The sequence below is a fragment of the Zerene cesonia genome, chromosome Z, assembly GCF_012273895.1.
Source record: "Zerene cesonia ecotype Mississippi chromosome Z, Zerene_cesonia_1.1, whole genome shotgun sequence".
In the NCBI taxonomy this organism is placed as follows: Eukaryota; Metazoa; Arthropoda; class Insecta; order Lepidoptera; family Pieridae; genus Zerene; species Zerene cesonia.
The window spans coordinates 3,534,186-3,558,952 of NC_052122.1; the positions used below are offsets into that span (position 1 = coordinate 3,534,186).

At 35.5% G+C, this 24,767-nt stretch overlaps 1 protein-coding gene across 1 annotated transcript in view; it reads left to right on the plus strand.

The window, feature by feature from the left end:
• LOC119835413 (tyrosine-protein kinase Abl) overlaps nt 1-24,767 on the plus strand; it is a 55,964-nt gene that overhangs the window by 4,670 nt on the left and 26,527 nt on the right. The window contains exons 2-4 of the mRNA XM_038360191.1: nt 12,082-12,181; nt 13,774-13,886; nt 18,188-18,387. Coding sequence (XP_038216119.1) covers nt 12,082-12,181; nt 13,774-13,886; nt 18,188-18,387 — 413 coding nt within the window. The remainder of the gene's footprint in view (nt 1-12,081; nt 12,182-13,773; nt 13,887-18,187; nt 18,388-24,767) is intronic.

The window sequence follows — 24,767 nt, forward strand, 5'->3', positions numbered from 1 at the left end:
GTTAAATATTAATTAAGAAAATCTGGTAACCCTATTATAACATAACAATGGAAGCCGACTGCCGTCTGTAAGCGTCATCGTGTGCCATAATTTCTATTTGTTTTCTTTCTATATAAGTGAGTATTAAACAGTCTGAATTAACTTATTGTTTTATGATTTGACACAATACGATAAAGGTGCTTATAGCTAATAGTAACTAATTAAATATATGTAGGTGATATTGCATATGTCGGTGACAATGGTTTTAATACTTCAATAGTTTGCTACAGTTCTATCGTGTTTAGCCATGAACGAGTTAAGTAATGTATATTTTATTAACGTCTGCAATTATTATTTACATATATATTAATATAGTAGCAAAGTCATGTTCATAATATACGAAGACGTGACACGTCCGCGCTAGTATAAATTTCTATGCCACTAAAATTAAACTCGCTTCATTCGGTTTTTCATTTTGCATAGACCACCTTTTAATTAGCAAGAAGCGGTAAATAGAATTGAAAGGATTTCTTTTTCATTTTTAATTTACTAGAACTCTGAAACCGGGTCCGATAATTAAATCAAGGCACACTACTTTGTAGGGAAATCTAGCTTAGCCGCTGTTGAGTTCGCTAGCAGATTAAATCCTTGATTTTTATTCTCTTCCCTAACTCCGCGCATTATCTGTAAAGCGGTGGCATTAAGTGAGGATTTCTAAGGCATTAAGAGATAATTGAATAAGCTAATAACGTAGAACACAGTTTTCGTCCTGTTATTAATTTAAAGTTTCACTGCGTTTTAATTACTTGGGTTAATATTCAATATCGGCGGTGCGAATACATATAAAGTGTTTAAAATGTATAAAATGCATATTTATACATTATACTTTCACTTTTATTAATACGAATTGAAATTACGGCCTTACATTTAAACTTAACTTTTTTTGTAATTATTTAATAACGTTAGATTGCTCTCCTTTTGTTGCCTGCGCTGTTGTAATTGACTTATTTACTCAACGCGAAATCTTCCTTTATGCACTGGAATATGAGCGGGGGAAATAGCTAGATGTACTGAAAGGATTTAAGTTTCCTTTAAAATTACTCTACAGGCATAAAAGGTATGCGATATATAAAAGCAACGCGTCGTGATTCCACTCATCTTACGATCGACGCGCCCGCTTCCCTTTCACTGTATCGTTATTCAGAGTCCCGAAACTGTTTTCTAAGTTTAAATGAATGAGTTATTTGAACGGTATCATGGAATTCTGAATGCGCTGGTGGAAGGAAGGCACGAGCGGTCGTCGGAACCGGTTCTGTGTTCCCACGCGGACGTTACAACCACTTTCTTTCCTGCAGACTAATAATTAAGTACTCTCCACGTCATCGAGATGTCTCGAGATATAAACTTATAAACAATTATGATAATCATACAAAAGGGTATCTTTGAATCGATGAAATGCGTACACGCAACGGTACGGTCACTTTTGTCATTTTATCTAGATCAAGGTAGTGCACTTTTTGTAATGCCGTATCTCGTGAACTCGATTTTAATTCTCTGTTAAACATGCGATATTGTTGGAAAGTATAAACAAGGATTAATTTTTCTGTATTGTAAGGCCATTTTTATTTATCTTATGATATGAGTCGACGTAGCTCTATTTTTAATTACACTTTGTGTGGATAACGGCTTTATGGTATTTACTCCCAACGTACGGGGAGTGTCCGTCGGAAAATAAATGAGTGCAGTCGGTAGGTAATTGGCGGAATATGTCATTGTGTTAAGTAAAGAAGCAGCAGGTATTTGTTTGAGTTATGAGTATTATTATAATTGAATTGCAATGGTGAAGTCTAATTTGTGTAACTTATAAAGATGTGAAACGTGAATGTTTAGAAGCAATCGCGCAAATGATTCCAAGTAGGTATTACATGTAAATTTCACAGAAGCCTATGCTAATAGATGTCATTTATTACTATTGGTTATAAATTTATTATGTGGTAGTCGAGCACGCTTCGGCACGAATTGGGCCAGCTCGCACCGGGGAAGTACCACACCCCCACAGAAGACCGGCGTGAAATAGCATTCTGCTGTGTTTCGTTCGGTGAGTGGGGGAGCCGGAGGCCCATATCCTTTTCCTTACCCTTCCCAGTCCTTTCCTTTATTCCTATCGCCAATCCTTTCTTAATCCCTTCCCAAAAAGTCGGCAATCCATTTGTAGAGGCGTAAGGTCTGCAATGGTCTTATGCCTCTTCAAATGTTCATGGGCGATGGTAGCGCTTACCATTAGGCGTCCCACCAGCTCCATTGCCGACTGTAACATAAAAAAAATAAAAAATAAATTGCTTTAAATCAACATATTCTTAATTGAATGTTTGCGTATGTTCAAAACACGTCTGTTACACATGCTCTCAATAAAAAAAGTGATGCCCATATTTCAGCCAGTTCAATTAAAATCCAATGATTTAAATTAAAGAGTCCAAACTCTGTTATAACAGCAATGATTTAAGTTTATTCGTTCGTGACGAGATTTATCGATTTACCGTCATCGAACACCTAGTATCGTTATATTAAAATACCCTCGTTGGTTGGCTAGTTGCAATTTATTAAAATGAAATTTCCTGATGTTTACGCGCTGATTTCATTCAACCGATGTTGACTAAATTATTTTGATATATGTTTATTTTTAAATTTACAATAATTTTCTTTTTTATTATAATAGATCTTTTATAGGTATATGGATAAATCGAATGGGGAATGGGTGTTATTGCCTCACATTCAATATGTTTCCTATTAATTTATGTATATGTATTAGACTTGATTGTTATTAAGATTGTTTTGCTAGCTATAAATAAACTTTACAGGATTGTTTTAAATATCGCCCGAACACTTACTCAACAAAATCGGTTCGAGGAATTTTGGTGCATGATGACGAAGCGGTACGATTTAAAATCCCAAGTGAACCAGATCTTTCGATCTGCTGGCATTGACTGAAACCGACTTTAAAATATCAATATTGTAGACCCTTAATCAGATTGATCGTGTATTGTTTTTTGTGCGTAATTTGCCTTAAAAAAAAACACTACTTTACTGGATGAATCTCGAGATTACTCCGCTGTTATGTAACCAATAAGTAGTACTTTATATCCCATGCCGTAGGTATACGTACGAACATTAAGAGATTAAAGTTTATTCATCGAATATACCTAACGAGTTTTATTATTCTACTAAAAGTGTTTAATTTATAATTATTTTACTGTGGGAGTCGAGCACGCCTCGGCACGAATTGGGCCAGCTCGCACCGGGGAAGAACTACACTCCCACAAAAAACCGGCGTGAAATAGTGGCATGCCACTGTGTTTCGTACGGTGAGTGGGGGAGCCGGAGGCCCGTTTCCTTTTCCTCACCCGTCCCAGTCCATTCCTTCTTTCCAGTCGTAATTAAAGTGTAAATTTTAATAAATACCTCAAAATTGTACATAATGATAGAAAATTTTTCGAATATGGGTTTTTTTCAATTTTTTGCATTTTCTGAGAACATTTCTTATAGTAACGTATATTTTTTTTTACACCATCAGAAAGTAGATATTTCAACGAACAAAAAGCCCCAAACTTTTTGAAAAAAAGCTGATATTTTGACGTTAGAATTTTCGATTGAAAATTAGGGTGCTTTTTTGATATTAAGTGAAAATAAGGTGAAAAAATAAATATTTTTAATCAAATAAATTACAGTGTATTTGGGACATAATAAGGTAAGTTTTTACAAAATTTTGTAAAAAAAATTTTTTTTTGAAAAAGATATAAATAAAAAACCAAAAACATCGTTTTTTTGAAATTATCACCCAAATTTTGAGGTTATGTGAACAAATAGTAAATACAAAAGTTGTAGATCTTTTTATTACCTACAATTTTGCCATTTAACTTTTTTGCATAGGACGTGTAGTTTAGCCGGAAATCAAGATAAACCATTTTTCCCCTTAAAACATCATCCCCTCCCAACTCCCGAACTCGGATCGACCGTAATTTATTTTTCCTTTCATTTTGATCACATTCCCCTTTTCCAATGGGTTTCATTCTACTGTATTTTTTTTTCATTTTTTACCATTTTTAAAGGCATCGGCCCTGGTCTATTACTGCCTATCTTAATTGACGTAACTAGTTGTATGTAAATTACTTGTTACTATATAAATAAATAAATAAATAAATAGTTCCTAAGTAGGGAGTATATATTTCAGGTGAATCCACAGACGATGTTGAGGCATCATATAGGTATCATGCGATTTGTATATGAAATCAGCCCTCGCCTCCGCCAGATTGATATCTTAGATAATTAATTAAACGCTCACTAAAATCCAACGATGAAAATAACATCCCACAATGAGTAGACGCGATGTCCATATTTAGTTTTTGTAAAGTAGGTCACACCGTCAAATCATCTAAATGTGTTTCGTACGTGTGTTGTGTATGCTCGATGTAATTTTTGGTACGTCCTGGGAGAGATGATGAATGGTTTGCAATAATTAATGTGGCCTGTACCTCTTGCTGGATTTGGGAGCATCTAATGGTTCCTTTGTTTACCTAACGATCGTGGTTATAAACGGTGTGGATTAAAGAAATTAGTTTTAGATGACTTTAATTTTTGATTGGCTATAATATTATTTACTACCGGTGCGCCCTGGTTTCGTATATAACCTATAGCATTCAAGGATGTAGGTTACATATCGAACGCAGAAAGAATTTTTAAATGAAATCGGTCCACTAGTGTATGCCTGATAATAGCGCATTATAACAAACTCTTCACTTTTATATTATTCAGTATCATTTATAGTAAAATGAGGTCCAGGGTCGATCATATTCTAATTTTAAATTTTAAAATTTAAATATTTATAATCTGAACTTTGCTAAGAATTTGATGTTGATACTGAAAATTAAATCAATCTCACAAATTATTTTATCCTGTTTTAATTGATTGGCACTAAAATAATTATTAACAAGTCAGATTGATTTTGGGATTATAAAAGCACGTATGTGTTTAAAGTAAAAACTATATTATAACTACATAAAACTGTATTACAGCTTCATAACCCAGCAAATATCGTTACCAACTCGCAATTCAAAGCCAGCGCGTATTGAAAAATAATCGTACACCGATTGTGAGATTTTAATGACCCACCAGTGGGGTAGGTACGTCGCCTCACTTCCGGGAAGCACTCTTTGATCACCGAGCCCGTATAAAGGCGACTTTGAGCTTGCCTCGTATTTCCAAATGTGTATTCTTACGCAATTATTTTTAGAGTTCAAGACAAACTTATCGTTTATTAATTGTTGCCTACGAGTTTTTTTTTTCGTGAGGACGCGATTTTACGTTTAATTTATGGGATCTATGAGACGTGTGAATAGAAAATCATTATTAACAAACCGTTTTTGAGTAGGTACATAAAAGAGACCTTTATTTTGTATCAATATTAAACCAGATTTTTAATTGCAAGTCTATTATAAACCAACTACGGGGAGAAACATACGGCGATAAAAGATAAGGTTTAAATAATCTTTTAGTCGTTTGATTATAATTAATAACATATTCGTTGTGGTTTTTAATGTTTATATTTGTATAATTGATATAGGTTTCTACTAAATACATACACACACACACACAAATAAACGCTCAGCTTCAAATATTTTTGTTCCAATGAATTTCAATACATCGTATTTCATAATAATATATTTTTGGTTAACATGAGGGTAATGAAGCGTTCTGGCAGTTTGTATAAGCGGCCATTATTTACTCAATTCGCCGAATTGGTTCATGTATAATATGAAATACAATACACGAGAATAAATAAAATTGTCAATTCACAAACGACGCTTGAATATCGTAAAAAATTAATTATATATAAACGTGGTTTTGTTTGTTTATAACTTATTATATTGTAGTCAAGATTGAATTTATTTATTTTCTTAGTGAAAAAAGTAACTGTTTCACTTATTCATTTATGTATCAAAATAACAATTTATAAATAATTAATTATCGTTGTGCTACATATAAATAATATAATGTAGTGGTTAAATACTCATCAGTATTTACTTTATCCATAGTTACTGTTGATAAGAACTTTACATAGCACACTATAGAATCAAAGTAGTAGGTAGCACCTAAATATATACCTATCTACTATCTACTTGGCTTGGCTCGCACCCACTTCACGGAGATGAGTGGGTAGCACTCTTAGTAATTAGGTATATTGATACAAAGTTTTTAGTTTTGTTTTAAGTTGTAACGTAAATAAATTGAATTCTTAGATATATAAAATGAGTTTGCTTAATTTCATAAGTATAACTATAAAAATGAAGTTCTATTATTAAGCAATTAAAAGATAAAACACAGTCTGTGCGCTATCGGCACTATAGTATATATCCACTACCTATATGCTACGCGTATGAATGTTCAGTCGCGTGCGTCAGCTAGCTAAATAAGTAGCGATAGTAAGTCCCGAGCTCTCTGCGTTTTTATAGTCAGTTTCGGATATTATTAGACGTTGATAATTGTCGGTTCAATTCGGATAAGTATCGCGGCGTCACGTGACTCACCGGCCCACTGGCCATATGCGGTGACTGGCGGGGCTCCGCAACGTGTGTGACTTGATTTTAATTAAACCACTCTTTACTTATCCTAAATGTGAGCCTGGAACCTGATATATCGTTTAGTTGAGCACTCGTTTGTTGTGAGCGAATTTCGAAATGGGAAACTTGATTGCGTTGAACGGTTTTATTTTTGCTACTAGATGCGACTGCCTGCGTTTATAGCGTTATGATATAGTATTGGTGAATGTAAATATTTAATTGATGTTTACAATATGCATTCCGCTCAGTATATGCCTATATTTTGAGACGTGAACGCTAGAACAGCTTTTTCTTAATGTTCTCCTTTCTGACCCTTTATGTATATGCAACCATTAAAATATTATGATTTTATAGTTTATTGGTGAGAGGATTTTGAACTTCCATATGTCTTTTGTTATTGTTCAAACATCTTGGACAAAAATTTTAATTCTAATAGATTTAGTTAACTAAGTTCGAAAACAGTGCGTTTATTTTTAAACTATAACTAAAACTAACTTTTTTTAATTAACTAAAGCACGAAAAATTTTATTGTTCCAGCAGGTAAAATATTAAAACAAAAATATCATGGAGTATGTCCATTAAAATTCGAAACCGGAATATTGAAAACACGCAGCAAGTTTAATTCGCAATAACATCTTGACTTTTTGATGTCTCGGATACCTTAAGAACATTGAATGGCACGTATGCAGACCCGTTACAGTATTATTATAAATGGCTGCAACTGGATTACGGGGAGTACCGTATGTACAATTGCACCTTGAATGCCGCAAATTTCTTACAACTGTAGTTGTGGCAACAAACTAGCAAGTCATATAAAGATACTGGGCGACCTATCGAACACCGGGAATCCGTTTTCACTTAATATATAATTTAAAGTTTACGATTGATTTTTAGGCTTGCCAAATATAAAAAAAAAATAAATAAATAAATAATACGCAACATCGTTTGAGCTGTTTTATATATACGGTGACTGTTTTATATTGGCATAGATCGCTCCCATGGGATTACTGGGTTAACAACTATCCTGTCTTTTCTCGGGTCTCAGTCTATCTAATACAGCGAGACATACTTACTTTCGCATTAGTAATATAAGTAAAGGTACCTGATGATTGGATATATGATTTGATTTCTCCGTTCTGTCACAGTGTATACATCAGCACACAAAGTAGTACAACGCCGAACATGGCATGGATAGTGTCGCCGTTGACATAACTCAATCTGAATGCATATGATATAATGACAAAATAATAGTATAATGTTAAGTGTAGCGATGAAAACGACATTAAAACATGCGCCCGGCAGCCCCTAAATAGTGTCCCGAGCTGCGAACAACCTTGCGTATGTAGCTACATACGCAGCTCGGGCTCTTTCCTCCCGTCTCTTGCCCCCCACACTTGAACTGCCTAAACGTCTTCGTTGAACTACTTTTTGTATTACTAGACTGTGGTTCGGTCTAATAAACATGCTTTTAATGTATAAATATATATTACGTGTTAGTTTCTCTCTGGCAAATCAATTCACGTTTATGGGTATTGAGCGACTTATTTAATTAATTATGATAGTGGATTATAAATCAGCGGCTTTTGGGTTGTAAGTGCATTGTGGTTTGTTCAGTTTGTATTAATTAGTCAAACTCGGTTATACAAATCATCTGTATTATTTAGGTAAAGAGTTTTAAAATAAATGATAAGTTTTGGAATAAATTACGCGTCACTAGCAGTGCAATAAATATATCTTTTAATAATACATGAAGCCTTTAGAATATCGCTCTTGCGCTAATATATAGCTCGAGCGTTAATACATTAGAATTGGTTTCATTTACAAGTGGAATGAGATAAGTTAGAAGCATGTGGAAGTGAGTAGTAAGATTTTTAACCCCTGTCACAATAAGAAGGGTGTTGTAAGTTTGTCGTTGTTGATATTTGTGTGTGTGTGTGTCTGTGTGTGTGTGTGTGTGTGCGTGCGCGTGCGCGCGCGTGTGTGTGTGTGTGTATGTGTTTGGCATAGTTCTCAAACAGTGATCTAAGAGAGTGAGTTCATTTGATAGCAGTATTGGCGCGGTGGTTATATGTAATTTCTTATTTTTTTAGTTCAATACTATCGGCTCCATTCCAAAGTGATGTAAGGTATTTTTTGAAATATGATTACTTGATTAAGTGTAAAAAGGGACGGGGATTTTTTATTAAATGTTTTTATTTACCTGTCAAAAGACACGCAAATGCAATTTCTAAAGCAATTCATTGTTAAGATCTCAGTTATATAAATTAGGTAGTTGTGGTTCTATATAACAATCACTTAAAAACTACAAAATATGATTTCATTCGTATACATCATAAAATTGCAGCATAATATGAAAATATCAAATGTACCTTTGTATTTATAATGTAACGCGAACGAAAGGTCTAGACTGCCTATGTGTATTATAGGTACGTGAGCTGCACGGATGGCTGGAAGCTGAAAAATTTCCCTTTGCCGCGATTCAGTTACTTCGAAAAGCTATTGACGACTTGGAAATATAAGATTTTTTGATATGAAGGCAACAGTCAAAGGAATTTTGTATTGAAGTTTCTACGTGAGGAAAAGAGTTCTTATTATGTCGATATTGTGTTACGGCGATTTATAGCTTGCACATCAACGACGAGTCTGGGGACATTATAACTTCGATATACAAGCCGGGCTTTTAAATATCTTGCTCTTTATTTCCCTTTTGTAAGATAGTCTTTATCCAACTCAATTTAATTAAATATTTAATGTAGGTTTTCAGTCACGAGCTGTGATCGTGATCGGATGCCGTATGTTTTGGAAATGGATCTCAAAAAAGGAACGTGTTAGAGGACAATATAAATAAGTTTGGGGAAATCGATAATTTTAATAATTGGCAACTTTGGTAAAATAATTTAATTTCATAATTGGCGCAAATGTAATTAACCTTTTTCCGAAACGCACGCATAAGTGTTTTCTCCACTTTGTTTTTGCATGATCGTTATACAATTAATCCGTCAGTTAAAAATAAATAATATGATACAAAAGGTATTGAAGCATTGAGCAGTCTATCTATAACTATTTTCATATTCCTACTCTTAGTTTGTACACCATGTTGGTAATGGAAGTTTCCAACACATAATAACGAATTTTCAAACACTGTTCGTTATAAAATACATAAGTTCAAAAAATTAAACGCAAAAGGACACAATAGCATCACAGGTGTATTGATCTCGTTTCAAGCGATTAAAGGATAATCCCCGAAGACTTAACGCTATTGGTGACAGCCTAGTGTAATCGCCTTTCATCCTGTCTGGATCTAGACTGTGTAAGCAGAGCGCAAACGGTTTTCAAGTAATCACTTTATGCAAACTTCTACATGCTTCGAAGGTTTCCTTGAGAGACCTTTAAACTACGACTTTTAAATTACTTTTAATGATCGTCGACAGACGTCGGCCATTCAGAGACACGCGATTCGAGCGGTCGGCTGGAAAATGTTGCTGGTGGCTTGGCGTAGTAACGTTTAGTTTTAAACGTCATAGGGATTGTGATTAACAGTGTTACAAGATTTTTGTAATGCATCCGGAGCTAGGAAGACGTTCATTCGAACTAAATTAGGAACGATAACCGTTCAAAAGGTTTATATGAAATACATTTCAATAGAATAGATATAATTCAGTTATGGTGAGAACTTCGGACTTCATTCGTATAAAATTTTAAATTTATATCCGCGCATCATCCCTACCATTACTGTTCTAATATATCGTGAGGAAGGCGGCATGTCCAAGAATAAAAAAAATCGACGATGTGTGACATCTACCAACCCGCAGGTACTTTGCTAGCGTAGTAGATTATGGGCAAAACCCTGATAGGAGGCCCGTATCTTGTAGTCTACATATATGGAAAGATGATGATGATGATGATGAGAACAGAAACAGTTATTATTGTAAAGAGCTATAAATATATATAGCAAATTTAAGTTACTTTGGAAACAGGTCGAAAGCATTGACAAATTTAACACTTTCTGCATTTTTCATAGCTATAATAAATTTTTATTATTGTAACACTTACAGATAGATTAATAGAGTATAAGTTTGCATATTCTCCAATATATACACTTAAAGACATATACACATATACGTATAAGGTGTCGGATTACAGGTAAATACGAAGATCAGTAATCAAATATTAATAGTACTGCCAATAGAATTTCAGGAGATTAGTATGTATCAAAATCTAGGTGAAACGGATTATTGAATTCCATTAACGTCATATTGTCTGTTCATCTCCAATCTGGCAATTACTAGATGCAATTAACATCTTGTCGAAATACAATTATTGTTATCATGCTACGTAGAATACGGTCGCACTCGCATTAGTTGGACAGTAACATTTGTTAAATATAAATACTCTTTGAAATCTGCGCCGGAGTTTCCTATAATGTCACTAAAGCTTTTTTTTTTAATCTTTGCGAGGGAGCGGTTACATTTTGCTGATTAAATTTCGAACAATGTATTCAAAACAGGTAGTAAGTACATAGGGCGTTGTCTCCAACACATTGATAACTCTCAACCCCTAGATTATATGAATAATGAAATGTAACACATTTACATATTATCGTAGCTACCTACATAGCTATAGCTAGTATACTTCGTATTTTCCTTTGCGTCATAACACATCTCAATACCACGAAACGAATTAAAATGCAGCGACTATGGAAGCCAGCTCGCGTCGAGCCGATAATGCAATGCGAATGTCAATGTTAGAAAATAAAATTCCTTTTACACTTTATATATGTAAAACGTTACGTACCACCTACATTTCGAAATACGATAATTCTGACTATAATTTTTCAAGCAGTCCACTGAAGCAGTATTGGTTATTAAAATTTTTTATCTACGCAGCTGTTATTATTCTTATATACAAATTGTAAAGTACTGTTCGGTGATAAAATAAATATGAAATTAATCGAGTTACCTTTTCTACTGTCATATAAGGATTAGCAAAGGTACATTGTGTGAGGAGCACGCCAATAATTACCTTATGGACAGGGCGTACATTTTGAATTTCACGTTGAAATTCTATCCTCGCAGGTCGAGCTGGAAATCTGCATTTATGCAACTTCGAAAGGGGCAAAATGCTTTATTTTATTTCAAGCGATTAAAAGTGTTTCGCCTGCGGCTTCACTCGCGTATGGAAAGGAAAAGATAGTCAATTACGGGCTTTTCCCCGAATAGTACCTGTTCCCGTGGGATTTTCGAGATACATTTATCCTATCCTATTTCGGGTCTCTTATGTCTGTATCAGATTACTTCAAAATCGTTTCAGTTGTTTAGGCGTGAATAAGAGACAGACAGACATAATAACTTTCGCATTTATAGTATGAGTGCGGATTCATTACGGTCTCACGCATGATATATCGAACAACAAAATTATTAGAATAACTAGCTAGTTGATCTCAAAAGTGACGGGTAAATTATGCAATGTTGTATGGGAATTTTTGCAGAAGCCCTCCTGCAGAGTCGTCCCCTGCCGCACATCCCAGACCTACCAGATGGAGAGGCCACTGCGCCGGCTGTACCGCTACCCCTCGATTCCGCTAACAGGTAGGTTTCATCGTTTTAAACATTATCATCCCGATTTTATATACTTACAACGCTTGACCGACTGATTGATTTTAATTAATTTGGCTTAGAAAATTGATTGCTTTATGAAGTAAATACTTTATCATGCAAGTAGGTATATAATTAATATTCCCCTCATAGACAAAAATTGCTCGTGCTCCATTTAGATAATGTTCACTGAAGATAACTGAAACTACCTTCAATATTCGCATTTTTAAAATGACAAATTGTTGTGCATAAAGCCCGTATCGTTAACGCATAGCTTCACTGAACAGCATCCATTCACCCGGTCGGGCTACCACATGGTGGTAGATTGTTCCCAGCATATGCGATAATAGTTTGCGATATAAATTGGCGGATGGCTGATGGCAACACAATCACGCAACATAATGAAAAATCTTTTGGTTATGTACACGGTAAATAGGTTTTGGTAGCGGACACAGGCTACTTTGTAACTTCCTATATCTATGGCCGAGTGAGGGGAGCCGAAATCGATTTGTGGCCGGCGTCACTGATAATAGCTGGAATTGCCTCGTATTACCGTATCGCGATGCAATTTTCAGTCTGTCGTTTTTGACGTACACTTTTGAATATTACTGAATTTTGGCTTTTGTAATTTCGCCAGTTTATCAGAAGAGAGAACCTTCTACTCGTACTTATGAGATAGAGTATATAAATTTTAGGTTTCTTTAACATACGGATGAACGGAAGTGGAAAGTATAGAAAATGAACCGAATAATAATTCCCTAAATGGACGCGTAGACACAGACAGCCACGTGTGAAAGTTTTTCCGCATGGAACTCTGTAAAACATACAGTTTCTAAGATTTGGAGGTAACATGCTGATACGATATTTTCATGAATCAAGTACTGGCCCAGGATGTAACATCACAATCACAATGAATGATTAGAATTTGAATTTGCCGTCGAAGTGTTCGTTTTAGCGTTATGCGGAATCAATACAGTGCTACAATATCCCCAAGGCTTGTTAATATCAAGAGTGGGAATGTCAACGTCGATCAGAATCGTTAATTGCCGTAAAGCCTAATAAGAAATGAATGTTAATTGAGTTTTTTCCATGTTACTTAGGCAATATTTTATTCATGAAAACGTCGTATCAGTATGTTACCTCAAAAACTACGAAACTGCAGAATTTACAGAGAGTTTCACTCGGAGAAACTTTCACGCGGCAACTGAAAAAAAAGTACGAGTAGTCGACTTTTTTGATTAATAAAATATAATAGTTTAAAAAAACTATAAAACACGCTTTAACAAAAATCATATTTTGCAAATTGAAAACTAGAATAATTTTATCAAATTAGTGTATTGTCATCGGTCCTCAATAAATCTACAAAGTTTGAACGAAATCTGGCCGTTTAAAGTGGGTCAAAATCGCGCCCAAAGAAGTCAGTTACAAACAAACAAACATACAAACAAACAAACATACAGGTGAAGCTAATAAAAAGCGTGTAAAAATAGAGCTGCATGTAATCTCATCGAGCTTATTGTTAAAACCATAGTTCAGTGCCCCTTCTCATTACGCAACTCACAATCTTATTTTTTTTTGCACGACAGATGGACCTCCAAGGAGAACCTTTTGGCGCACCATGAAGAAGACGACCCTCAGTTGTTTGTTGCTTTGTACGATTTTCAGGCGGGTGGGGAAAATCAACTGAGCCTTAAGAAAGGTATTGTAGTGCCTAGTAAAAATATATTTATATTTCCAATGATCAAATGCGAATTTTATGCGTAGTTCGAAATCAATATACGTGTCTAATACTACGAAGAATGATTTGTCTTAAAAGAACGTAAGTCAGTTATTTACATTACGTTAGGAATTTAGTATCGATTACAACAACTATTATTACAATATATTTTCTAGTTACGACGTTAATTATGCAGTGTTAACATAACTTCAATATCACATTAAACGACCACACCTGTAACCATTAAAATACACGACACTAAAAAACTCGACGTTAAGTTGTGGGTGTAAAGTGCATTAAAAAAATTACAAGCACACATGAAATGCAGTTGTATTATGCATATCGTAGCTATACGGTGGCGGCTACCGGCTCTATTACAATGTCCCGCTAGAAGCAGTTCTGACGAGCGTATTTATAATGTTTCTACATTTGCGACACGTAAGGAAAACACAGTGAATTGTTAGCTTCACACGAACGAATTGAGTGCACGCCTTGGTGCACTCAATTCTTGAAAATGTCTCCAGAAAGTAATTAATTTCGAATTGATTGTTTCTCCCCTGAAAATGTATCATAGTTAAAAATATACGTGTAGCCGTTCTAAGATAATTGAATTGCTAATGGCCGATACACTGCTTTACCAACTTTGTGGGCATCGTGTTTGTGCAGGCATTAGGTCGTATAAACAACGGTGACAGGTAGCTGGAAAATCGTGCAAATGGGTAGCTTTGCTGCGAGGGCTTCACTTGCGTTTATGTCACATGATATTATGTCTCCTGCAGACGTTAGAGTTAAGCTGAAGAAGCAATTTCATTAGTGAGATTCGCGCGATCAAACAGTAGAAGCGATATTAACTTCGCAACTAAAAGTTTTTGACTGCACTCCATAGAAGTCTTAATATGTAGGAGAGTACTAAAGCAAATGAATCCAAAACTATTTATTTCCGGCTAAAGTAGCACGTAGTTGTATTATTTAGAGCAAAGGTGGAGCTTTGGAGAAATAAAGACTCGAAAATGCGTAGACATTTCCATCGGCTGTAGGTAGCGCTTCCGTGAATTTTCGCACAAAAGTCTTTAGTATTTTGTTGCACGATCGCTTCACGTGCAAAAGTTACCTTTTAAACTGATTAGATCTTTAATTATTTATTTGCTACTCCTCACTGTATTCACTTATTTGTAGGTTTCGTTTTGTACCTCACAATTCTAGGTTGCGGAAGGAATATCGTATGATGATATTTAAAATTCAATGAACTGTACATACCACTAATACTGCTTTGGTTCAAAATGCTCATCGTCTCTATATCTATTACTACATATATAATGCTAAAGCTTATGTTAATCTACTTTCTGAAACAAAATTTTTCAACTGTCAAACTTAGAACTTTGTTAAAAGAAATAGTTTCACACACTGGTGGCGAAGAAAGTGATGGTGTTAAATGACCTATACAGCTCTGTCTTTTTCCCACACTGAAATTAGTACATCGCGGAAAGCCCCCCGTATTTTTGCAATATATTATCCGCTATGAAATAAACAGTTAATATTGCTTCAATTTTGCATAACCTCATAATAATAATTTTATCCAACAACATATCAATTTCTTGCGCATATTATTTTACATTAGATTATTGACGTCTTGACTTAGTTACATGGCGTCGTGCATAGTTTTTAATTAACTTGTGGACATGAAATGTTGAATCTCTTTGATGGTGTACTCGAGTCTTGGTAATTAGCTGCGACTCCGGATGTGACTGCACATCCTCATAACACCCCACGAGGCTCTGTTCCACATCAGCTACGTAACATTGAATGTGAGGCGCAACTTCGTGCGGGATTCAAAGGAAATGTAGTTAGAAGACTAATTAATTAAATTCTAATCGGATCTTTCAAAGGTTTATTTACACAATGGTTCAGTTTTGCATGATGCGTTTTTGATACTCATTTACGCGGAGATTGAATCGGTATTGGCTTTCATCGCTAATTTGGCAATTAGTCAGTTTGGAGGAGAGATAATGGTGTGCTGAATAAAATTAAACTAAATCGAAATGTTTATTAACGTTCTCGGTATATTGAGATGTGTTAGGGCAAAAAATTAAATCTAAACACACATTGATGAAAAAAATATATTCACCGAATTGTGATATAGGCTATTTCATCAAGGTAAAAGGTGTTCCAAGTAATCGTCTGGTGGTTTTTTTTTGTTATTAATACAATACATATTTTAAAGAAACAAATAGTTTGTCATGTTCTAGGAAGCTTTTATAAGCTTTTACGTCTTACAATACAGAATAAAAATATAGCACGAAAAGCCATTAAACACAGCTCTAACATCACCTAACAAGTCTGACATGAAAACATTGCTAATATAATGCTTTAGAAAATGTATCACGGTTTACAAAGAGCCGCAGAACAAAGGTGTTTCAGCGTGGTGGTGAGACGTAGCACGCTGAAGGCACCTATTTTTAAATTAACCCAGTACATCCAAGGTAACAATGCAATTAGCGCTCAGCCGGCTTGCATCGGACTATAATGAATGGGGACATTGATAATGGATTTTACCAAGATCCATTATGTGCGGTGGAGCCTTTGTCTATTCAATATGTCGGGGAGCAGATAACCATTTACATTTCATACGTGATATGTTCTTACATTAAGATGGGCATTGTTTGTGTCATCTCCGCTATTATGTAATGGGTTTTAAAGTTCAGCCGTACATGTAGGTTGTTATTGTGGGTGGCTTTGATCATATTAAACTTATAGGTTTCGTATTTGTTTGTCGTATGTCGTATCACTATTTTTGAGCAAATCGATTATATTTTAAGCATTGAAATGGAATATGCATACATCGTACTATATAAAGCTCAAAATATTGTTTGTGTGCTCTAGCCACAAAACTTATAGGGCCAATTTTAAAAAATTCTTTCACCGTTGGATATGCACTGAATCCCTGATTGCTATAGGCTATTTGTAGCACGGGCGAAGCCGGGGCGGGTAGCTTGCATTAAATAAGACGTCTTGGGGACGAAAAATATAAAATCGTAACTAAATACTCCATACATTTTTATTCCTTAACAAATATTTAATAATGTTGAGTTTTGTGAAAAGCTCTCTGCGGGCGCACAAAAAGACGATGCATTTGGAAACTGACATACACATTTCTTTTTCACAAAACCCGATAAATACACTCGGTTGTTGTTGCAAAAATGTTTTTAAATCGTACGTATAGTAAATCCGCAGCCAATGTCGCAACGACAAAAAGCTCCGCCACGCGGATTATTATTTGAACGCTTTTTATTTCAAATGCATAAGCTGCGTAAACCTTCTAAAATGTATATTGGAGTAACATTTCCAGTCCGTTTTACGGTTTTCAACGTTTATCACTATTATGCACACTTTTATGGGGTCAATTTAGAGGAAAAATGTTTAAAACTAGACTAATAAATATCAGAGTGTTTAAGTCCATTTAAAACGGGCTTGGCATTTTCTAGAATTGCTGCGCGCCGCCTCGTGGGAAATCTCGTAGATACAGGTGGTACTTGTCTTCATCGTTTTGCTATTTCAATCGGAATTAGGTCTGGAGTGGATATAACGTTAATGATAATTGTATATAGTACGTTTTCTTTTTTCTAGGTTTTCTAGGTTAAGAGGGACTGCTGTAGGTCTATGTGTTCTGTTTAATTAATGCGTGTACATAAAGATTGCGGTTGTTTAAGGATATTAAGGGATCTCGTTATTTGCAGTTGCCTTTTTTTAGTTCCTAAATGAGGCATAAAATTATTTTCAAATAGCCAAAAAAAACAATTGAGAATCTTTATTCGAAATGGCTCACATTGCTGGTGGGATAAATATATATAACAAGCTCCATTAAATATAGGTAAATTTATGCGTTAATTAAAATTTCGGTCATGTGTTAAATGTCGCTCCTATAAGCTCATAAGGCTTATACAAATATTTCATTATGTCCTACGCTGCGCTCGCAAAATAGATAATTGATATCGAATATTAATAACGGTAGCATATTGTTCACATAATTTGCTGAAATTGCGCACAATGTTCCACCATTTACAGTCATTCATCGAGTACAACATACACTCAATTAAATAGCAGAAACAATGTACCAATGTGATTGGACGTTTAACTTTAAATAAGCGTTGAGCATTTGCAATCGAATTGGGACTTTATTATTTATATTTGTGTATTGTAAGATATTATAATTATGTAAGACGCAAAATTAATATCTTATACGATTTATTATATAGTAGTATACAAGGTATCGTTGGTGTGTGCAGGGGAACAGGTGCGAATAATGAGCTATAACAAGAGCGGCGAGTGGTGCGAGGCGCACACGCTGGCCGGCGGCGTGGGCTGGGTGCCGAGCAACTACGTGACGCCTGTCAACTCGCTGGAGAAGCACTCGTGGTACCACGGCCCGATATCACGCAACGCAGCCGAGTACCTGCTGTCCTCGGGGATCAACGGCAGTTTCCTTGTGAGTACTGTAGAACGTAGATTACAGCTGGCTGGGCGAGGCGATTGCATACTGTGGCTAGACATTTCCGAATGTTGGGCGATGGTGTGCGTAGAATGTGGAATGTCTGTTTGAGTTTTTAAAGGAATAGATTATATATAGGTTATGAGAAGAAGGACGTGCGATACGGGAAATTTAAAAAGTTTCAAACAACGTGAATCGTTCCTGGACTAATGGATTATGCTATTGCGGTTAGGTTTGCGAATGATACGCTCGAGTTTATCACGGTTTTCTTGAAGAATACTGACTGCGGAATACTGTTGAAGGATTTGGAATTATATATTTAATATGAGTGGGAAGGCGTAGTCTGTATCTGTGGTGAAATTAAATTGGCCGGCTCGCTTCTGCGAAGTACTAAGCTTTCTAAAGAAGATTAGCTTTGGGAAATAACAATCGAAGTGTAGATTCGCATAGCATTAGTATAAGGTATATTCTTTTTACATTTTCTATTTGTAGATGCCAAAGTTAGGTATGCAGGTTTTCGATATCATTTAAACAAACTTCAAAATTAAAGACTTAAATTTATTTCTTTCTTTACATCATGAATATCTCTAAGAATTTTATAATAGTCAACGTAACGATCCTTCATTCGGTGTGTGAATAATATTTCTAACTCAAACCCTACCGCATCCTGCTATAACGTATAGATAACAATTTCCTACATCACCGACATATCCGCAGGTAACTTACTCGCCTTCCTTCCACATCGCGGCGTATATAACCATAGTGTCACCGTCAACAAGTAAACTGCAATACAAGCGTACAAATCAAAATAGATTCCTAACATCAACACACAGCATTCGTGCTGGTTTTATTTCGCATAGCGTGTTTTGCATCGGCGTACAATATTAAAAACAATTTGCATACAATGACCACGTTTTCAGAAATCGCCGAGATGTAATCGACGTTGCGTTCGCAAATCCCGCTGCCTCGTCAACTTGTTGTGTGTTCAGAGGTTTTAACTCGAACGCCAATGGCGTTTTCGCGAATCTCTTTTAATTTTATAAATGGAAAACTTGCTCTGTTTGTTTTTTTTTTCTATACGTTTTTCAGCTAAAGTAACGAATTTTTCATTTTTTATGATTAATGAATAAATGTTTCTGGTGAAACTTTGTACAAATACTATCTCTGATGTATTTAATGGGCACATCGTCAATAAATACAATTGGTCCGAACTGAAATGAGGACGAGGAAATATACACGACTGTCACGTGATAACACGACGTTAGTTAGCGGTTAACTGTAAACGTGGTATTTCGCTGAAAACTTCTAATGTTCCTGTATTAATTGAAGCAGTGAGCTAAGTATTGGAGCGGTCTGTGACGTGGTATTCAATGCATGTATCGTGTTTGTATTGACGTTACGTGGAGCGCACTCGGCGTTGATGCAGCGGCTTACCGGGGATCTGAAGGCGTTGACGGTTGGATGGTATATTCATGTATGGGCTACGTGTGGTATTACATAATCTAATCTATCAACTATGTGCTATTAAGAGATTAAATTGTGAATCTATCGATGTTATAGATGTAGCAACTACCTATATAGCGGACAAAGATCAATTTCATGAAAAGTGTATTTCAAAACAAATGTCGTTCCGAAAATGTTTATAAAAGCATATAAATGCCATGGAAATAAATAAAAAGAGCTATTTCTAGCTTTTCTATGAGGTAGAGTTGATTCAAACAAATATAATGTAGTCTTTTTATTAACGTTTTATTCATTTTCGTCTAGAGCTGGTTCAATAGTCTTTGGATTGCATGAGAGGTTTTATACAAACAGGAAAATAGTAAAATTTTCGTGTAGAAATATTTTCGATTCGAAAAATACTAGATTTTCAAATGGCAATATTTGAATTGGGTCAGCCGTATCGTGGATCAGCCACCTTATAAATCTTTGCACGCATTTTTACTATAATTATGTCTTAAACTTTGAGATGATATGAATGAAAGTGGGCCTATACAGTGAGATGCAAATCCAAGGTATCATTCAATTGTAGTATGTCACCCAATTCTAAACAACTCTAAATACGATGTCGATCAACGAGTGTTATAGTGTTCTAGAACTATTTGCAAGGAATACCAGATTCAATTGATTCAAATCGTAATTCCTCATTGAAGTATGTATCTTTTTATCGTTATTTTATCGTCATATTTCTAATTTGCGATTTGGCAAAAGAAATAACACAGCTGTATCCCTGTTGTGTGGAGGAGGGGGTTACGTGTTTAATTCTTTCTTCTTCCTATCGTTCCCACAAAACCTTCCGGATCTAATTTCCTATACAATGATGAACACGTTTGTCCGATATGTGTTACGGAAATTTATGGGACTCGTTTGTCTTCCTACCGAGATTTATTAAAATACCTGTCTACGTATTGATGGATGTTTCGCCTTATAGTTATCGTTCATGTGTTCAAATAAAAGAAAGTTATTCAACGTAAGTTGATCGCAGTCCCTTCGGACTAGTGGTTCATACATAGGTGTTTAAGAGACCTGGGTACGATACTGGATATATAGTGAAGATAATTATGTCAGGAGGTCAGGTCAGTCAGGATACTCAGGATCTATTTTCGTAGCAGCTGGCTGGCTGGCAGATCGTCAGATCCGGGAAACCTTATTGATAACATTTGTTATTTAAATCCCTAAACGAAGCGGACGGTCAGATTTGGGGCGGCTGAAATGGAAAAATTCTATTTTTCCAATAAACCTAAAGCCGGAATTAAAAGTGCGAGTTATGTCAGCTGTCCTTTCCAATGCATCGTTGCAAAGGTCCTGTCAGTACCATTTTCACGTAGTTCTTTGTGCACTTTGTTTGAGCGCAACGCAAAGGTGGGCTCTTTTGAATTTCGCCCCCACGTCGTTATTGGACAGGTTTTTGCGTGGTTTTGCCACTTTGCGTTGCGTTCGAATAGGGTGACATACGGGCGTGTGGCGACTTTTTTACCGAATTACACGCGTGTTAATGAAATCACGTAACACCGCAATGGAACCATTTTGTTCGATTATTGTTTAACGTGATTTAATATTGTTTCGTTGTGACCTTTTTCTTTTATAACAGGTCATAAAACTAGGGTTTTACTATCATTTCGTTTTATTTTGATTGCATTTGAATACTGCGAATATGCGTAATGTTATGGTGGTAGTGTGTATTTCATTCTTTAAGGGAAGTTTACAATAAAACAATTTACACATACAAAATAAAGATCAAAAGAATGCTATTACTTCTGTAGATAATTATAAATTACCTTTAGAACTGTTCTATCGCATTTTCCAATAATATAACACGATACTCGTGAACTCTTTCGAGAGCATCTCGAACTATATCGATCTCCGTTGAGTGGCACTGCATCGCATTAACGAATACTACGCAACTGCGCTAATATTGTAAAAGCAATAGATTTCATTTAAACAAGAAATTAATTGTGTTTCGGTTTTTTTATATTCTAGTGTTATTTCAGTACTGAATAGACGTGGAGTTGTTGGCTTGCTGTCGCCCGTCGACAACCTGGATGTGTTGTGCTTGTTTATGACTTAATCTAGATGTTTGTTGCACTTGAGTAATTTCAGATTTAAAAGCTGATTTAACGTACACGTTATTGTTACATCTCTTCTTTGGTAGAACGAAAAATATGCCCCATATTAGTAAATAGTACCGAGCGCAGTAATGGTTACTTTAATTTAAGTCATTATTAAGACGTTGAGCCTTTTGAACTTTAAATTAATAATTTTACCTTTTGCAATTTCAACATATCCCACTTCTAATATTTTTTGGTTGACCCTTTATATATCGATATAACGTTATAATTATTGGTGATGTATAAAATTAATTAATCTAAACCGCAGCTTCGCTCGAGTATCAAAAAAAAAATTCACCCCCTATTTTATCCTTTTGGGGTAGAATTTGTCAAAATTGTTTCTTAGCGGATACCTACATCATAGTGGCTATTTGCTTCCCAAATTTCATCCCGATCGGTCCAGTAGTTTGTACTGTGTGTTGATAGATCAGTTAGTCTGGGAGTCGAGTACGCTTCGGCATAAATTGGGTCATCACTTCCCCACAGAAAACCGGCGTGATATAGTACAAAGAGTAGCATGCTACTGTGTTTCGTACAGTGTATGGGTGAGCCAGAGGCCCATTCCCTTTTCCTCATCCTTCCCAGTCCATTCCTTTTATCCAGTCAGTTTTTTATTATCACTTACCTCCTGAAGCAGGCGGGCAGCGCATTCGCAATTCGCATAGGTAGTTCTGATATAACAAAAAAAGTCTGGCACATTTGCGTTTTATAATAAATAAAAATTTAATTTAATGCAGTAAGTGCATATATTTTCTGTCTAAGTACCTACATACTTGTATAATACACAAAAAGCGTTCATATTAAAGCTCTATTATGCAACAAGCGCAATTAAAGTGAGTCAACACGTGAAACAAAATCTGCAGAATAAATGTTGCATTATTTAACAAGAGATGTTTCCGCAATGTAAAGAGTCTGGGTTGGCACTGTGTACACTAAAAACTACGAATATAAATGAAGCTAAACTATGTAGTTTTATGATATTCATTCACGCTTTGTAACTCCCATCTATTTAAGGGGAAATAAGAAAAATAAGTGAGTTATGTTATAATCAAAAGATTTTCTTGTTAAGGGTTACGGTATTTAGTACCCGTGCAAAAGCATATACTATATCCAATTATTTCACCCGAATACTCGGAATTGTTGAACAACATTTTGCCCCGTATTATTATTTTTATTTTTGCATATTATATTAAAGCATAAAGATCATGAAAGTTTTTATTTACACAAAAGCTAGCACATTTTCATAGCGGTCGTGTACGTATTTTAATTATCGTAAGTAATAAAATGACTGATTCACGTTACGAAATGCGGGTTCGAGTATGAGTGCACACTATCGATCCGCGTCCAACTTATATATGTTTTAAAAACTCCGTGTCTAACTTCGCCCGGTGCATTGTTATGATTTCCAACGCAGGACCGGTGTTTGTGTCTATGCTCGACTTAATAAAGTTAGGTGCTTTTAAAGCGGAAAGCTCACGCTATTGTGATTGGATTATAGTTCGAACTTATTTCATTCTTCAGAATCGTATAGAATTCATTTTGCATTACATTTATACCTACTTAACGGTAAAGCTCATATATTGGAGAAGAAATATGTCGTACTATGCCTAATGATGTGAAAAATATTCGGAACAGTTATAACCAAATCTTCTTCACAATATCATCAAACTTGGTCGATATGCATCCGCCCTAGCCAGGACACAGTGGAGAGCTATGCAAAGTTCAAGTGGGCGAATCCTGGATCATCCTGTTTTAATTACTTACGTGAGCCCTAGTGAAAGGTTGCGCAATGTCTTGTCCGGAACTTTACCTTATCCACCAACAAATTAAGTTCATTTTCCTTTCCATTCTGTGTACCTATATACATAGAAAAATTTACGTTTTGAAGATGGCTGGAAATCGTATCGTGGTGATTTATTTGTGTACTTCGTTGAACGTTTCGGCGGTTACGGCGACGATTCAGTCTCATTTGTAATTAACATTCCCATTTTGTCACTGATAACATCCAAGATATAATGACTGAGCCAGACGTTTTAAAAGAGTAGAAATATGCGTGAATTAAAAATTGCAATGAAATAGCTTCGGCATTTATATTGAACCGGCATTGAAGAAATAATTGAACTGTAGAAATGAAATTCCTGAACGTGTGGTTTGAAACAAATAACTCTGAACAGATTTTTCATAGAAAGGTATAAATATGAATATTCTCCGACACGAGCCGCTCTAACAAAGCGTAAACTGAGATACGTTGGATTTCATTGAAAAACCACCTATTTAATATGCGTAAATAATGTACACAAATCGATGGTTTCTGCGCACTTTCCGCTCCGGTCATTTGTAATAACGCAACATTTATCCGGATACAAATATAATTCTGTCTGACGGTAGGTATTTAAAAGAAAAGTAAAGATAACAACTGCCGTCAAAGATGCTTAAATGTAATTAAAGGATTGCAAGTAATTGAAGAAGGATAATTGGTGTCCATTATTAACTGCCAGCTCATGAGGTACCTAGAGGAGCATCAGTTGATTAACGACCGGCAATACGGTTTCCGTAGCGGCCGTTCAACTGGTGATCTTTTAGTCTACCTTACTCACAGATGGGCGGAGGCGGTTGAGAGTAAGGGGGAGGCATTGGCTGTAAGTTTGGATGTAGCGAAAGCCTTCGATCGGGTTTGGCACAAAGCACTCTTGTCGAAATTACCATCATTCGGACTTCCTGAGAGGTTATGCGATTGGGTTGCCAGCTTCCTGAAAGAGAGGAGCATTA